At 64.8% G+C, this 17,363-nt stretch overlaps 1 protein-coding gene across 1 annotated transcript; it reads right to left on the bottom strand.

Annotated features, from left to right (window-relative positions):
* Window positions 1-312: 312 nt before the first annotated feature.
* Window positions 313-16,394, bottom strand: WDR4 (WD repeat domain 4). Its single transcript, XM_037524892.2, has 11 exons — window positions 16,306-16,394; window positions 14,282-14,344; window positions 12,504-12,647; window positions 6,288-6,444; window positions 5,721-5,833; window positions 5,124-5,184; window positions 4,290-4,385; window positions 3,501-3,565; window positions 3,200-3,383; window positions 2,529-2,598; window positions 313-1,914 (listed from the first exon to the last, which is right to left on the bottom strand). Exons 1-11 carry the CDS (start codon window positions 16,392-16,394, stop codon window positions 1,718-1,720), a joined length of 1,239 nt encoding a protein of 412 aa, XP_037380789.1. The 3' UTR covers window positions 313-1,717.
* Window positions 16,395-17,363: the final 969 nt, after the last annotated feature.

Raw genomic sequence — 17,363 nt, 5'->3', positions numbered from 1 at the left:
CTCACGCTCGGCAGGGATCAGGTTGCAGGAAGCCAGGGAGGGGGCGTCCGAGACCTGTTCTGTCCGCGGGGGTGGGGGGAGGCCGAGCGGGCGCTGTGCCCCACTGAGGGGCTGGGCCCACCGGGCAGCACGCGGGAACCGGCCGGGGCCCCTCACCCTGACCGCAGAGGCCACGGCTCACGCAGGGGCTGGCGCTGTCAGCCTGGCCTCGCTGCCAGGCGGGGGTGCTAGGGAAGAGCTGGGGGGACTTGCAGCTGGCGGCACCGTCCGGGGCCCGCCCGCGGTGGGCAAACCTCCAGTCCCTGCTGTGTGCGGCCCCTGACTCGAGAAGGGTGAGGAAGCGCTTGGCATTAAGAAAACCAGTTTTAATCAAAATCAACTCATTTTTAATCAATACATGAGTTGGAACAAGGCCCAAGTGATACCCCAAAAAGTAAAACGATGCAAACCAGCGAAACGCAGCCGAAGGGCAGGGAGGGCCAGCTCCTTGCTGCGCGTCTCCAGCAGGCGGCGCCGAGGCCGGGGCAGGTGGACCAGCCAGAGCCGACTGGGACAGCTGCAGCCGTGCCGGCCCGGGCGCGACCCCCAGAGGCAGGACCCGGGGGCCACACCCGACGCCCCCAAGGCTGTGGCCCCTCGGCGGAGCCTGTGCTGAGCAATGCCGTTGTTCTCTGCTCGTTACAGACTGGGGGCCGGGGGGAAGCCGCTCCTGCCACCGGGGATGCGCAGCCAGGCCCCCAAGGAGGCTGCGGACCTACAAGGACACAGCCCTGTGAAGACGGGAGGGGACGCTGCAGAGAAGCACCCCGACCCTGTTGGGCCCCCCAGGTGTGTCCTGGGCCGAGGGGAACACCATCTGGGAGAGAGACAGGGCGGGAAGTCCGTGGCCAGGCACCCCCACTCTACCCGGGCACCCCTGCTTTCAATTTTGCTCAAACCCACCGGTGGTGGGGGCAGGTAGAGGGCCCCCAGCAGCTCCCTGCGGGCCCCGTGAGAAGCGAGGCAGGAGGTAGCACCCCTGCTCTGGTGCGCACGCGCTGCTGCTCAGCACCCGGGCCAGCGGCCCCGAGCAGCCAGCTCCCCGCACTGGAGACGGGTCACCAGGAGGTTGTCAGCGGCCAGGCCTGCACGCCCAAGCCCAGAGGTGGACACAGCGGTCAGCCAGCACGCTCGCCGGCGTGGGTCTGCGTGTTGCTCTTATTTCCAGAAGCTGCACAAAAAGCCCATCTCTGCCGCCTGGCGACGGGAATTCAGCAGGGCCCGGCTCTCGGAGGCGCGAGCACAGCCGAGTTGAAATAATGAACAGGCAGAAGGACGCGTCCAGCCAGGCCCGTCCCACACGAGCAGGAGCCCCAGGCCTGTGTCCCAGGCGCCACCCGGGGAAGCGCTGCAGCTGCGCCGGCCGCCCCAGGGCTCCAGGTTGGTGAGGGCTACCGGGCTGGGCGGCGCGGGCTGCGGGAAGGAAGGCCCAGGCACACAGTGAGGCCACCGCCCGCTGTGCGCGGTCCCCGAGGGGGCACCCAGGACAGGGGCGAGGCCGGCTAACACGCTGCATGGTGTCCTTGCAGCCAAGAGCCTCTGCTCAGCAGTGGAATGTTCCAGGGCCCCGGATGCGGCCGTCCACTGAGCTCCTAAGACCCAATGCCCCTTCTTCAAGGGAGCCACTGCCGGGGGTGGGAGCAGCGCCGCGCTGGCTGGCCTGGCCTAACCCTGCCCGCTAGGAGCAGCCGCCCAGGGCTGCCTCGCCAGGCCTCGGCTTCTTGGCCTTCCCGTTGGGCCCAGGTGGTGGGTTCTGGCGCCGCTTCTTCTCCAGCTGCTGCTGCAACCGCTGCTCCTTCTTTTTCAGGTATGTGGTCACGTTATCGAAGGTGGCCTTGTAGAGGCCGCGGTAGCCGGCGTCCTCACTGGTGGGGCCTGTGTGGGTGGAGCAAAGTCAGCGCTCAAGGCCCAGCCCTTGAGGCCCCCCCGCACAGGCAGGGGGCCAGGGCACCCCACCCGACGGCCCTGGAGTACCCACATCCAAGTCCTGTGCACGGCTCCGGCGGCAGTCGGGCAGGCAGGACACTACCCTGTGGGCACCCGGGTGCTGCCCGCACCCACCCTTTGCCTGCACCCACAGACGCAGTCCTAACCCGCCACAGGCAGCGCAGCCTGGTCTCCTCCGCCCTCCCCGGGCTTCCTAGAGACACGGTGGTGGCCAGGCAGGCCCTGGGAGGTGCCCCTGGAGGGCCCCTGCCCAATGTCCCAGCTGGAAGCACCAGCAGCCGGGGCGCCAAGGCCTACCTGCTGAGTCTGAGGGCCCATCAAGGCCTGCCCAGCCTTGGCCCAGCCATGAGCAGCAGTGGCAGCTGCTCCAGCCAACCAGGGTCACTGGCAGCACGCCCTCTGCTGCGTCCTCAGAGACCCCATTAGCCACCTGCCCTGGGAGGGCACATGCCCCAAACTCACAAGGCGCCCCCCGGCACCCCGCCCGGGCCAGCTCTGCCTGGCCAGCATGGGGCGCCTCCTGAACGCTGCGCTTGTCTCACCTTCCAGCATGGCCCAGCTTCCCTGGAGGAGGCTGCAGACTCTCTCCACCACGGCGCTCTCGGGAACGGGCTGGGGAGACGGAGAGCTTGTCACGACGGGCAGGGCTGGAACCCCCAGGGAGCCTGCTGCTTCACCCCGCAGGGTGGGCCGAGCCCACTGGGAAGCCACCGCTCTGGGGCTGCCGCTGCCCAGGCTCATCAGGCGATGCAGAGCACAGGAACCAGCATCTCCCCAGCCGGGGTTCAGAGTTCAGGTGTCCCCCAAGCCCCGGTCAGGTCACCCCTGCAGGGTGCAAGTCTCCACAGAGCACCGATTCCCCCCGCAGCAAGTCTGTGAGACGTGGCGGGTGGGATGGGAAACAATACCCCCACTTTACCGCGGGGTGCTAACTCAGAAGGCACAGGGTTCACCTCCCAGGGAGGATCCCTAGTTCCCCTCAGCCCAGCAGGACCTGGCACAGGAGCCAGGTGGCGCTCAGCTCTTGCAAGGCCAAGGCCATGCACATGCCACCACCTCTGCCAGAGAGACATGTGACAGACGATCACGAGAACATGCCGGGGTGGCCAGGCCCCAACCATCACCCACGCCCCCGGGACAGACCCCCGGCATAGAGGTGAGGCAGGTACCACCCACCCCGGGCTGAGGTGCCAGCAGGGCCCGCACGCCTTACCTGCCACTGGCCGCCCGTGGGCCTACAGAGCACCAGGGGGGCATCCCGGCAGCCCTGCAGCACCCACAGCCCCTGGCTCTCCTGGAAGCCGATGTCCCACACTCGGTGCTGGAAAGAGAGGTGCTGGACAAATGCCAGGCGCTGGCCGGGGACGTCAAGGTGGAAGATGGAGACCACAGGCGCACTGCCCGGGAGGAGCACGTCAGCACGTGGCCGCCACCGGGGCACCTCGCCCGGTGAGAGCCCCTGCAGACAGCCCCGTTGGCCCACCCTGTTGCCTGAGTCGGGCACGGCCACTCACCCGTCACACAGGAGCGCCACGCAGCTCTCCCGGCTCCAGTAGGCGATGCGGGAGGCCGCGAGCCTCTGCAAGGGAAGGGGACCGCACGTCAGAGCCACTCGGCTGAGCCCGAGCAAGAGGGCGCTGATGCCCCCGCGCCCCAGAGAGGGCGGAGCGCTGAGAGCTGCTGGAGGGCAGCGAGGGGAGGACAGGTGTCGGGAGACCACTGCTTCCGTGACTGACGCACGGGGCGGGCGCAGTGGAGTCTCCAGACTGGCAAACTGGCCAAAGAGCAAGGAGGGTGAGACCTGGTGAGATTCAGGCACCGTCGCCTGAGGGGCCCCGCACCCTGGCGGAGGACACGGGCCAGGCTCCTCCAGGCAGCCAGGGCAGTGGGATGCAGTTGACCTGGCGGCCCTGGCGGCCCTTAGGCGGGCATCACAGGCCTGGCCGGCCTGCCTGAGCCCTATCCAGGCCAGCAGCAACCCACCAGGAGCGGGGCAGACGAGGCACCGGCCAGGGTGGGGGGAGGGGGCCCTTCCATGCACATGAGACCAGGGGTGGCCGGGGCACCAGACAGAGCACAGGGCCCTGATGACAGCCCCACCCACCCACCCCAGAGAAGCTGCAGGTTGGTCCTGGCACCACCACCTGGACCCCAGTGGCTTCAAGACACCCACAGATCCAGAAAACCCAAACCTGCTCCCCTGGAAACGTCAGCTGAAGCCCAGGGGACCTTTTCCACAGGATCCGGTGGTGGGAGCAGGTCCTGCCTGTCCCCAACCAGCGAGATAAAAGCAGGCAGTTTACCTTGTCCTGGGGCTCCCCCGGCTCCTGCGGGCTGGTCAGGGGACAGCAGTGCAGCTCACGGCCACTCGTGTACTCCCAGAGCCTCAGGGTGCAGTCCTGCGCACAAGGCACCCTCAGCGCCCGCTCTGTGCCCGGCCCGCGGGACCGCGACCCGCACCCTCCCCACCCCCCAGTGCTGGCTGAGAGCGCGCTGGTGCCAGTGGCCACAAGACACGGCGGCTCCAGGGCAGAGGGCAAGGCACACAGACAGCGTCAGACCACGCCTGCCACACTCAGGCCAGCAGCATGCGCACCTCTGTATGCGTGGGCACACGTGCGCTTGCCCACGCCTGCATCCTGCGCACACAGGCCTGCAGACCACGAGGGAGGCTCCCGGAAGCTCTGCAGCACCCCCATGGGCTGCTGTCCGCACAGCGTCACCCCGGCTGATGAGGAGAGGGCAGGGGAGTCCCCGCGTGGCCTAGGAGTGCCCTGGTACTGCCCGCGGCGGGCAGACCTGTGCAGCAGGAGCCTCGGCGCTCGAGGACGCGGAGAAGGGCTCTGCGCCGCAGTCCTCCACATGGCACTGCCAGGGGCGCCACCCCGGGAGACTGGCCCAGCCGGGCCCACGTCTGTCCCGGAACCCCCGAGCAGCGTGACTCCGTGTCTGAGCAGACGTGCCCCGGACACCAGGCTCGAGTCCCGCGAGCCACACCCACGTCCAGCTATGGAGGGTGCAACTGACGGAGCAAACGCAGAGCCCAAAGCGGCAGCAGCAGGCCTGGGTGCGCACTCGGGGGCCCAGGAGGCCACGGCACACGCGGGGCCGAGCCGCTGCCGGGCAGGCGCACTCACCCCGGAGCAGGACAGCAGCAGGTGCGGCCAGTCGGGCACCACGAAGATGCAGCTGACGAACCTGCGGGGGGAGAGGGTCAGTGGCCAGGAGCCCGCACGCTGGCCGGATGCCCAGAGGCCAGAGGAGCCCAGCAGCAGCCAGAAGGTGCCTCGACCCTCGTCCCCCGCCCCAGGCCAGAGAGCAGGAAGCCCTGGGAGAGGAGCCCCGCGGCCGCGCTTAAGCCACGCGCCTCCTCTGGCGACGGCCGCGGGCCTTGCCGGGCAGGTGCTTCTGCAGAAGAGCCGCTGCGCCCCACCCCACCCCGTGACAACCCCCGGGCTCGGCGCAGTCAATCTTTCAATGGCTGCAGGAGCTCCCCACCTCTGCCCGCACCTGCGCCCTGGCCCTGCGCCCTCGAGAGCAATCCTCCAGGGACAAGCCCTCAGGCCTGCTCTGAAGGGCCAAAGGCCCCGGGCGACTCACCCACAAGCCAAGCCCCGAGGCCAGGTGTCCAGCAGCCACCTCCCCCTTGGCCCCAGCTTCCAAAGCAGGACCGGCTACCTCCGCACTGACCCCCAAGGCCCCGGGGCGGGAGCCCAGCCGGCCGGGACACTCACTCGGCGTGCCCAAGGCAGAAGGACTGGATGCTGTGCGGCGCAGCGGCCCAGCTGACCCGGATCTTCTCGTCCCGGTCGGCGGTGAGGATGAAGCGGTCGTCAGGGCTCACCGCCTGTGCGCGGGGGTGGGGGGGACAGGTCACTCACGGGGAGGCCGGCACCCCAGCGCCCTCCAGTCCCATCGCCAGCCCTCCTTCCTGGCCGTCCACCGGGAGGCCGCGGACCGGCCGCAGCCTGACGCCCCAACCCGACACGCCCAGCTCCGGTGGCGCCCGCCTCTCCGCGGCCCCGCATCCCAGTGACTGTCCCTCACCAGCCCCGCCGCAGCTGGGGCTGCCTGTTGGGCCACCAGGGAAGCGGCAGCTCCTGCCTCGGAGCCGGAAGGACACCGATCTGACCCGGACGCAGGGAGGACAAGCGCTCGCGTCCACGCGGGGCTCAGTCTGGAGTCTCCGCCGCGTCCCAGCCGCCATCTCCTGCCCCAGCTCGGCTCCCACGGCCCTCCCGGCCCCGGGAGGCAGGCGCCCCCACCCAGACGCCCGCCTCCACCCGCGGCGCCCCACTCACCACATCCAACAACATGGACAGGTGCCCGAGCTCCAGGTGGCCGCAGCCCCGGGGCTCCAGCACCGGGAAGGAGTAAACGTCCCCAGACTTGTCCGCCACCAGGACCTTCTCCTCGGAGGCCGTGAAGGTCAGGGCCGTGCATCTCCGCACCACCGTCCTGCGGGGAGAGGCGCGGTCGGCGCAGGCCCAGGGCGGCCGCCGGGGGCACCGCGCAGCAGGAGTGGGCGGGCCGAGCCCGACAGGCCGCCTTCAGGCTCGTCTTTACAGCAGCGGCTGCGAACAGCAAGGGGGTGGGGGCCCAGCTGGCTCTGCCGAGTGGGCGCACATCACGGGAAAGCCCAGGGAAGGGATCCCGCCCCAGCACCTCCGCGGCCACGGGCGGGAAGGCCGCGGTCAGCTTCAAACACCGCGGTCGAGGCCAAAGGCGCCCACTCGGGCCGGCCCCTGCTGCCAGAGCGCCCGGCCCGGACCCCGAGCGGACATGCCAACTCCGCGGCCAGCCCTGTCACTGGACCAAGCCCCGCCTGTATCGCCTGCAGGCAGCCCTGAATTTAGGGGGCTCGCCTTCCGGAGGCAACTCGGCAGGACGCCAGGAGCCGGGGCCGGGGGAGGTCTTGATGAAAACCAGCTCGCCCGCGCGCCAGCTGCGCCTCCCGTCTGCTCGCTCCACTCGGTTCTCCTGGAATCGCCTCCACGCAGCGAGCGCGCCCCGGGCAGGTCCGCACGTTCCCGCTCCCTCGGGCAGGCGAGCGCCGCGTCCTGCTCTCCGGCAGCGCCGTCACCCCCGGGTGTGCAGGGGACCCGCTCCCGAGACGTCAGCTTAAAAGGGACACCGGCGCGTCAAGGCCAGCCCGGGAGCCCCACTTCCGGGAACGGGGGCAGGGAGGGGGGCTCAGCCCTGCTTCTGGGCCTCTGCCAGTGCGTCTCCTCCTCCCCCACGGCCGGTGCCGGGGGAGCAGCGGACAGGAGGCGCAACGGGACAAACGTGGAGAGAAAACAACGGCGGAAGAAAGACAATCAGGCCCGGGGGAAGGCTAATCAAAATTCCGGGCGCAGGCTGCAATCCCAGCAGCCCAGCGGCCACAGGCTCTGGGCGCGGGAGCAGCTGCCTGGCGTGCAGGGGGTGGTGCCAGGCCCTCAGGCGACGGGCTTGAGTGCCAATGAGATCACCGCCCCAGGAGGCGGCGAGCCCCCACGGGGTCCCTCCCACCCAGCACAGCGCAGAATGACCCACGATCGCGCACCTGTGTCTCTGTGATCTCAGGACCAAGTTCACCCTGGGAGTGAATCCCAGATGCAGTTCAGCTGTGGGGAGGGGCTGGGGTGCCAGGGAGTCGGGTCACAGATGGGGGCAAGGTGTGGCCGGGAGGGTGAGGGGCATCTCCCCGGAGGGCGCCTGGGGGCAGAGGCAGGGTCCCGCCACCCTTCGCCATGGGCTGCAGCCCAGAGGTGGTTTCCTGGCCCCGAGGGCCCAGGGCTCCCGCACCCTCCACCCTCCACCCTCCGGCAGCCTGGCACCCAGTCGAGCAGCCGCGCTCCGGGGCCTACCTCCTGAGACACCCACTCACGGCTGCACAGAGGGGGCCGCCCCCTCCCCCGGCCCCGGTCCAGTGGCCTGACCCCTCCTCTGCAGACCCCGGGGGGGGAACAAACCCAGGGGACTCCTGCTCCGCCCCTCCCGCCTTTCCCGAGAGAGTGACCACCGCAAGGCCTGGCCCTCCCGTCCCCTGGTCAGCGCCGCTCCGGCGTGCCCGGGTCCCGGTCTAGCTGTTGCGAAGCCCTGCTCTGAAGACAGACAGACCCCCAGCGCCCATCTCGGCGTCCCTGCGAGCCCTCAGGGGACGTGCCGCAGAGTGAGCCACGCCGCTCGGCCCCCGCACACCCTCAGCGGCCGCACCCTCCCGCCCCCCACAGCCACTCCCCCCCCAGAGAAACCGCCCAGGGTGCCCACTCGGGAGACGGTGAAGGGAGAAAGAGGGCTCGACAGACAGGACACGGCAGCACAGCGCGGACCCCACAACGGCCCCTGATGCCCGACATCGCCCCGGCCACGTGAGGGTGGGAGCCGTCGCCCTTCCCCCCTCAGACCCTGCACACGCTGGACCCTTCTAGAACAGAAAAAGCTGCCCCAGGAGCCCTGGACGCCCATCTTTCCTTGCCTTGCATGCTCCATCCCCAGGAACCCCAGGGGCACAGGAGGGCTCTGGGGACACCCCGTCCCCAAGCTAAGATGGCGCGACCCAGGAGCGGGGAAAGCACAGGTGAAAAGCTAAGCCGAATGCCGCCTCCTGGCAGCTCAGGGTTGCACCTACTGGGTAGTGCCTGGCACTCCGGCTCAGGGCACCCGGCGGCCAGCTGCACCCCGCCCCAGCAGCAAGGGTGATCCTGACCCACAGGGACAGCAGGGCGAGAGCCCTAGCGTGGGCACACCCCCGTGGGATCTCCAGGAGGCGTGCCTCCATTCACCAGGGGCCCTGGGCCCGAGGGACGGGCACGCTAGGACTTATGATGGGGCCCCAGCTGTCCACACCAACGTGGCACGATCGCCTGGCCACCCCGGAGACCTTCCTGGGCCCAGTCCGTGGGCCCGGCCCTGGCCAGCCTCTGTCCCGGCAGTCTGCATCTGTCCCGGCCCCTGAGTTCTGAGTCCCCCTCGGGAATCATCAAACCTAAGTGCAGCCCTGGGGACAGCGAGGGCAGCACGCTGTGGCCGGCCCTCCAGTCCCAGCCCCGGCTCCGGCCCCAGGCAAACAGCATCGTTTCAACAGGGGGCTCCAGGACCAACCCAGGCGCCCCACAACAGGGACGAGGTGACCTCAGCAGACGCAACCGTGCAGCCACTCAGGCACTGAGCGCACGCCTTGGCGGGGCCTGGGGGTACAGCACCTCCCCGAGTCACACCTGCAGAGGCGGTTCCGGGCGAGTTCCGCCTGGCCCTGGCCCGCGCCTCCGCGGGAGCCCACTCTGCACGACCTAAGAAATTAAAGGGGGAAGTGGCTGGTGGGACAACACACCCTCCCCAGAGGAGTCGGACAGACGAGGGACCCGTCAGCTCGATTTCTCTGCTCTGCCGCCCGCAGGACGTTCCCAGCCAAGTCCCCGCCAGGAGACACAAGCCACCCGGGCTGGGGAATGGCAGGCCCTGGCCAACCACGCCCGAGGGCTTCCCACCCAGCGCTCTGTCACCAAGAGCCAGTGGGGCAAAATCTGGGTAGATGGGCTCGCCTAGAACAAACAGGGACATGGGATCGAGTAAGGAGGTGCCACGCAGCGGGTACGAGGCTCAAAGTGAGGCCGCGCGCAGTCCGTGTCTCCGACCAGACTGTCCACAGCTGGTTTAGACACGCGTGGTGTGACGCGGCCCTGTGCTGTCCGGGTGGGATGTGAGGGCTTCTGGGGGAGGAGAGAGCCCCGGGGCGGTGCGGGGCCTTCCTCCTAAGCTGCACACACACAGCTCAGGGCCTGGAGGCTCCTTCCTGGGAACTTCCACAGGTGACTGAAACACGCCACCTCGTATGGAAAGTGCTTTCTGAAGATGCAGAACCAGTGAGCACCGGAACACCCCTCAGCAGAGAGGTGGGGAGCAGTACCAGGGATCAGTACCAGGAATCCCGATGCCTCTGCCTGCACTGATGCTTCTTGGGCCTCCAGCACTAGCACCCCCACAACTTCATCCTGAAGACCCTGGCCTCTCCTGGCCAGGTCTAAGCCCCACACCCCCAGACCCCCGCCCAAAGCCAGCTGCCAACTCAAGCCATCCTGGGAGGCAAGCCCGACTCCAACGGGGGCCTGGGCGTCTGCAGCCAGAGCTCAGGGCGCCCGGCCCAGCCCAGGGAGAGTCAATCCCGCTCCACGGGCACCCATGGGCGTGCAGAGGCGCTGTCCAACCAGCCTTCACTTCCAACCATGTCTCTACCGCCTCTGGGCAGACCCCCCACTTTGAGACTGTCGGAAGCCACGAATATCCCAGCTATCAACTGAGCAGCCAATGTAACGAGGCAAGGCTCACAACTGTTAAGGGCAAAATGGTGTCCCCCAAAATTCATGTTGGAATCCAAAGCCCCCCCCCTCAGAATGCGGCATGGTCAGCCCACACTGGACATCACTGACCGGGCCTGGAAACTGCAGCTTGAAGCGAAAAGACGTGGAAGGGAGCAGGTCGCCATGCAGACAGCTGACCTGTCCTCGCGCGCCAACATCCTATCGGGACATCCTTCCGGGGCTTGCTGAGCTGGGGGAGGGGCCCAAGCAGAAGCGATCAAGGCTTAATGAGGGCCTCCCTGGTGGCACAGCGGTTGAGCGCTGGGTTGCGAAGCTGCCCGCGGCCTCTGCAGCGCCGGTTCGATCCCCGGCTGCTCCCCGGCCACCGGAGGAGGGTCCCACATGGCGCGCAGACCTCTCCTGCCGCCCGCTGCTCCCCTCAGCAGTGTACTTCGGTCCTTCTGCCTGCTCTGCTCCCCGCTCTGGCTCTGGTGAATCCTCTCACCCTCCCGCGCTTCTGACTGTACCCAGTGCTTGTATAAACAAAACAAACAAACAAACAAACAAAATAAATAAATAAAACATGCCTCTATTAAAAAAATAAATAAATAAATAAATTTTAAAAAAAGGCTTAATGAGGGGCAGAACTGGCGTCCCGAGAGAGACCCCGGAGCGCCGGGCGAGGGAGCAAGCACGCGGGAGGCGCGGCCACGCGCAGAGGCAGCGTGGGGCCAACAAGCCCCGCAGAGGCCTAGGAAGAGCCAGCCCTGCCACGCCTACCTGGACCACAGCCTCTAGCACCCAAGGACAAAGGCCCGCCCAGCCGAGCCGCTGGCAGCCCGACAGTGGCCCTGTACCCTCAGCGTGCCACTGCTTGGCCGCCAAGGCCGCGGCCCTTCCTCTCCCCGGCAGGGATGGCAGCAGCTGGAGCCACGGCACTGGCACTGGCCCTGACCCACAGGAGAAACGTCCACGGCGCCCACCCTGAGTCCTGAGGACCCCAGCTCCTTGGGTTGAGGGCTGCTCCCTGGGCCAGACACCGCCTCGGGCCTCCCAGTTCAGGACGACAGGGCCTGCAGGAGTCGAGGGAAGCACACGTATGTGGAAGCTTCCCCATGGCTAGCTGTACCTGCCATGTGACACTTCACCGGAAACCTTTCAGTTTTTTGCTTTAAACTCTTACATCACAGGTGTCTACCTGATACAGAAAAACACAAAAAACAAAAAAGAAATCCCGGCAGCAGACTTCACTTTCTACCTGACTGCGCAGAAGGCAAAGTGGGTTTCCTCGCTTTCGATGCCACCTGGAGTTTGGCTTTTACGCGTCTCTCAAAACTGAGATGACACACAAAGTGGGAGGCATGCTGTCCCGGGGAGCCCCAACTCTGTAACCCGTGGTGCCGGCAGTCTGGCAGGTGGCCTGTGGCCTGGGAGGGGGAGGGCTACCTCTGCTGCCGGCAGGTGTCACCCTCGATGCCAGGGACACCGCCACCCGGGAGGGGAATAACTTGCACAGGAGGAGACTCTGAGAGCCAACACTATTCACCTGTGCTGCGCCCAGGTCAGCGTCACCCAGTTGCGCCCCAAAGGCACAGCCGACAGACAAGGAGGTGGCGGCACGCGCCCCGGACAGTGGCCGCAGCAGAGAGCAAGCACCCTGCTGGGCCAGAGGGAACACCAAGGCCACAGAACCTACATTCTTGTGGAGATACTGATTTGCAGCCCCCATCAGTAGGCCCCTGTCCAGGTGCTTAGAAAGACATGCAGTCACGCAAAATTAACCCAGCCAGGTTAAAACCCAGGCTCAAAGTCTCACACAAAACCTGCCACTCTCAAGCAGTGGGCGGACCTTCCCGCATCCACCGTCGTGGGCTGGAGGATCTGTGTGCAAAGCAGGGCAGCCCAGGGGCCAGGGGTACCCACCTGGAGCTGCTGGCATCAGGCTCAGGGCCTGGCCCTGCCTTCGGGGCCGACTGACAAGATCGACTCCAGATACCAGGGCAGCAGGTGTAGGTGAGACCCGCAGCAGGTGTAGGTGAGAACCCATCAAGGCCCCAGGCCCCCAAAAGGCCTGTCTGTTACCAGGACTGATTCGGTTAACTGACGCAAAGCGCTACTAACAGTGCCCGGCAGCGCAGTCAGGACACGTGTTAGTCACGTCGCTACGGCTACTGGCATGCAAGCGTGAGCTGTGCGCGTGGCGCCGCGGTGAGGTTCAACGTTAGCATTCCATACCTGACACTCAGACATTGCCATGGTTTTGTACGGAAAAGAATCAGACGCTTACTGTCATCAGTTAAAGCAAAATAGCTGCCCGACTTGGAGAAGGTGGACGCCAGAATCGTGTCGCCGCCCTTGCCCACGGGCTGTCCATCCTCCCTGGGGAAGAGAGGAAGACAAGGGTTAGGTTAAGACAAGGGTTAGTTACCCCAGGTAACTAAGGCGCCCACCCCACCGCGCCGCCAGCCAGGCAGAGCCAGCGAGCAGGTAGGGAGGCGTGGCAGGAGATCCCGCCACCTGCGCGCGGTGTGGGCGCGGCCGAACAGTTCCAGTCTTTAAGAAGCAAATCTGGGCCTCCCCGGTGGCGCAGCGGTTGAGCGCGCTGGGCTACGAAGCTGCCCGCGGCCTCTGCGGCGCCGGTTCGATCCCCGGCTGCTCCCCGGCCACCGGAGGAGGGTCCCACACGGCGCGCAGACCTCTGCTGCCGCCCGCTGCTCCCCTCAGCAGTGTCCTTCGGTCCTTCTGCCTGCTCTGCTCCCCGCTCTGGCTCTGGTGAATTCTCTCACCCTCCCGCGCTTCTGACTGTACCCAGTGCTTGTATAAACAAAAACAAACAAACAAAACCAGCAAACAAATAAATAAAGCATGCCTCTATTAAAAAAAAAAAAAAAAAAAAGCAAATCTAATTAAACCAGACTCAGTGAGCGTGTCAGAGCTGACGTGAATCAGACAGTCATAAGGGGCCTCCCTGGTGGTGCAGGCGGTTGAGCGCAGTGCTGTGAAGCTCTGCAGCCTCTGCAGCGCTGGTTTGATCCCAGCCAGCCGGTGAGGGTCCCACATGGCACAGCAGACCTCTCCTGTCTCGCCTGCTGCTCCCCTCAGCAGTGGATTTCGTCAGTCTGCCTGTTCTGCTCCCCGCTCTGTCTCTGGTGGATCCTCTCACCCTCCCACGCCTCTGGCCTGTACCCCGGCTCTTGTAAATAAAATAAATCTTAAAAAAAAAAAAATCGTCCTAAGGAAGAAATGAGCTGCCAGACCAGTGCCAGTGCCGCTAAATCAGACAAAGCGACCACACTCGCCTCTCGCTCGGCTGCAGTGAACCCGCACGTCTCCATGCGCTGATGACTGACGAGACAAATTGAAAGTACTTACAAAAGTCCTGACAGTCTTAAAGTCTAATTGATTTTTTTGTGACTTTTTTATTTACATATTTTTTACACCACCACTCCGTCTCCTCTCAGGTGTAATCCCCATAAAAGTCCCCCCAACCAAGACACCCGCGAACCGCCAGCACAGACTCTGGGGCTCTTCCCTCCCGTCGCAACCCTCTCCCAGCCCTCCCCAGCCGAATGGCCCCCTTTACAGCTCTCCTGCTAGCTTTGTCTTTTTCTCGCGAGCCCTTATTTGACTTCCCCATGCTCCTCAGCTAAGACCACCCGCTGTTTCTCTCTCCCTTCTGACTTAGGCAACTCGGCCTCAGCCCTCCCAGCGCCACCCATGTTGCTGCGAATGGCATGAGTTAATCTTTTTGATGGCTGAATATTATTCCATTGTGTGTACAGACCACATCTTTTCGATCCAGTCATCCGTTCTGGGGCATTTAGGTTGCTTCCATACGTAAAGCCTAATTTAAAAATGAGTGCCGTTTTCTTTCCTATGGTGGTGGTACCTGGTTTCTCCACACAGTTGGGAGAGAGAAATGAAGAATTCAGCAAGTAAGCCCATTTACTACCCAGGCTACACCTCCTACTATGCAACCACACCTCAGACCCCCGAGACAGCTCCCACCTCACCCTTTATTCTCTTGTGGCTTCTCGGCAGAACTGCAGTCATACGTGAAGGGGCTGTCGTCATCACTGTAAAAAAAAACAGGAAGACTTTAGGAGGAGTATGTTGTTCATAAAAATGCAGACTCCCCCCATACGAGATATCTAGTCATTAACATTTTGTCAGGATAGCTATTTTAAGGAACAGTAAAGAGCTTTATTTGTTTAATCTAATTAGATCTGCCACAAATTGACATGTTTCTGTCCCCAAAAAAACTAAGTAAAATAAATAGGATAAAAATTCAATAGGAAATAACATCCTATTCTTCCAGGTACTAGAAAATCAATGCCAAGATAATTGTTAGAAGAATTTAGGATTGTTTTCAATGGGTTTTTTCATCCAAATTTAAAGCTGCCATTTTTTGTTCAGAAAAAAACATCTCACTTACCCAAAAGAGTTCCCAGGACTGCCAACCGCTTACCAACACAGGAGTCGCTCATCTTCCCTACCAGACCCTAAGCTCTCTTTGGTTTATCCCACCCTGTTTGCAGTACCTGGCACAGGGAAGGCAGTTTTGGGGTTTTTTTTAAAGATTTATTTATTTATGCATACAAGAACTGGGGCACAGGCCAGAGGTGAAGGGGTTGAGAGGGTTCACCAAGACAGAGTGGGGAACAGAACAGGCAAATCAACTGAAATACACTGCTGAGGGGAGCAGCAGGCAAGTCAGTAGAGGTCTGCCACGCCACGTGGGTAGCTCCCTGGCCAGAGACGGAACTCGTGCTGCAGTGGCTGCGGACAGCTTCATAGGTTGCGTTTTAACCCCTTGCGCCACCAGGGAGGCCCGGAAGGCAGTTTTTAAAACGACTGTGCCTGAACTCTTCTCCCACAGGGCCTACAGTATACAGGTTGTCCTTCAAGACAGAAACATGGCTAGTCACTGCACTTTCTCAAAAGGTAAAGATGTAAGTGAGCAGGTCCTGTGTAACGAGCCCATGGCTCACTATCTAAAACAAAACAGGTAACAGATACCAGTCAGTTTCGTAAATTTGTGAAATCTGAATTTAGCATCCAATTGAATTTCTGAAACCAAACACTAAACCAGGAGCATGGAGATTTGATAGACACGTGGTCTGTTTCAAGTAGGAAAAAATCAGAACTACACGGAGAAAGGAAACAGTGGACTAACAGTGACCACCATTCCAGCCAAGATAATTCGATCAAAAAACATGTACCAGGCCTCACGGTGGAGCAGCGGGTTGAGCGCTGCGCTGTGAGCTGTCCACAGCCTCTGCAGTGTGGGTTCGATTCCCCCCCCTGGCCAGGGAGCTACCCACATGGCGCAGCAGACCTCTCCTGTCTCCCGCTGCTCCCCCCAGCAGTGTTTCAGTCCGTCTGCCTGTTCAGTCACCCCACTCTGTCCCTGGTGAATCCTCTCACCCCGGCTCTTGTATAAAAATAAATAAATCTCCAAACAAATTATTCATTTTAAAATGCCGGTGTTGGGGCACAAGGCAGAGCGTGAAATTAGGGAAAACACAAACCGCAGACCCACTAGAAGGGGCGCGTTTCGGGCACGGGGTGCGCCTCCGAGTACGGGGATGTCCAAGAAAACCTCCGCCCGAGCAGGGCCGGGGACGAGGCGCGCGGGCAGGGCGGGCGCCGCCGCGGGGACGGGGCGAAGAGCCAGTTCCCGAAGCGTGAAGGCCTCCGGCAGGGAGACCAGGGGCCCCGCTCCTCCCCCCGCAGCCCGAACCTCCAGTCTGGACACGGACCCCGGCTGCCGGGCGTCGGCCCGCGCGACCCGCCCGAGGACGCCGCCAAGCTGCCACGGGCCGCGACGGCCCGGCCAGGCGCCGTGGTCAGTCAGGGACGAGGGGGCGAGAAAAAAGTGGACGGGCCCCCGCGAACGCGCGAGCGCCCCGGGGCGGCGGGGGGACGGGGGGCGGGGGCCCCCCTAGGCGCAGCTCCGGGGACGCGGGGACACAGCGGCCTCCAGCCCCGACGGGCGCCCGCGGAGCCCGGGTCCCGCGCCGCGCCCGGCCCTCACCTGCTCGCAGTGGAGGCGGCCAGGAACCGACTGCCGCCCCGCACCACCAGCGCCCGGCCGCACAGCGCCAGCCCCGCGCCGGCCGCCATGCGCCCGCCCGCCCGCCGCGCCCCCCACGTGCTCCCGCCGCGCCGCTTCCTGCGGGCGCCGGAAGGTGACGTCGGCCGCCGCCGCCAGGCCCCGCCCCGCCGCCGGCCCTGGGCATGCGCGCGGCGGCGCGGTCGGCCCCGCCCAGCGCTCGTCCGCCCGGGGTGCCGGGCTCGCTCCGGGCCGGGGCGCTGCGGGGGGGTGCGCCTCTCCCGACAGAGCCGGGTCGCGACACCCCAAAGTCTCAGGGGGCTTTCCGGCCCAAGGGCTCCCCCTTGACTTCAGCCCGGGGTTGCCGTGGCCCACACCGCTCGGCCGCTCACTCAGGTGCCCCCGGCCCCCAAAACCCAGCACTGAGGGCGCGGCTCGCCGGCCCCCACCCTGTCTCCCGTCCCCGCCGCCGGGAGGTCTCCCAGGCCAGAACCCACCCTTTACCCCCTGCGCTAAGCCAGCAGGTGACGCCACGGCTCCCGGGCCAAAGGTGGAGCCCTAACCTGCCTGCGAGCTGCCGGGGTGCCGGCCGCTCCGCCCTGGGGCCCCTGTGCCCCGCCCCACGCCCGACGCCCTGGGGCCCACGGTTCTGACAGACCACAGGGCCTCACACACGCCGGTCCCTGTGCCTGCGGTGTTCTCCCATCACCGCGTCTCTGCGTGCTGATTAGTTTCATCCGAGGGGAGTCACCGCTCACTCCGGGCCGCCTTCCCTGCCGGTGTCTGTATCACGGCACCAGGACCTGGGCCAAGGCCTGGCCTGAGCAGGGGCGCCCTCAGCCATGCCCAGCGTGTAAATGGGAGGACCAGTTGGCAAAAGGCGCAGCTGCTTACCTAGGAGTGGCGGGCAGGTGAGAGGCAGGATGCCCAGGAAACAGCTGACCCCGGCCACTGCACAAAGAGGGTGAGGTACACCCCAGTGCAACACGTGGCCAAAGGCAACGAGGTGAAAGGTGCTCACGCTGAAGGAAAAGGGTTTA

Source organism: Talpa occidentalis, unplaced genomic scaffold (genome assembly GCF_014898055.3).
Source record: "Talpa occidentalis isolate TD23 unplaced genomic scaffold, MPIMG_talOcc4v2.1 talOcc4.4, whole genome shotgun sequence".
NCBI classification, from domain to species: domain Eukaryota; kingdom Metazoa; phylum Chordata; class Mammalia; order Eulipotyphla; family Talpidae; genus Talpa; species Talpa occidentalis.
The sequence above is the reverse complement of the archived record's forward strand: the minus strand, read 5'-3'. Positions and strand labels throughout refer to the sequence as shown.

Excerpts from the sequence above, each read along its gene's own strand:
- WDR4 (XM_037524892.2), bottom strand. The coding sequence starts at position 16,394 with ATGGCGGCCGGCGCGGGGCTGGCGCTGTGCGGCCGGGCGCTGGTGGTG. Across the intron at positions 14,345-16,305 it reads GCCGCCTCCACTGCGAGCAG|TGATGACGACAGCCCCTTCA; the intron begins GTGAGGGCCGGG and ends TTTTTTTTACAG. Across the intron at positions 12,648-14,281 it reads AAGCCACAAGAGAATAAAGG|GGAGGATGGACAGCCCGTGG; the intron begins GTGAGGTGGGAG and ends TCTCTTCCCCAG.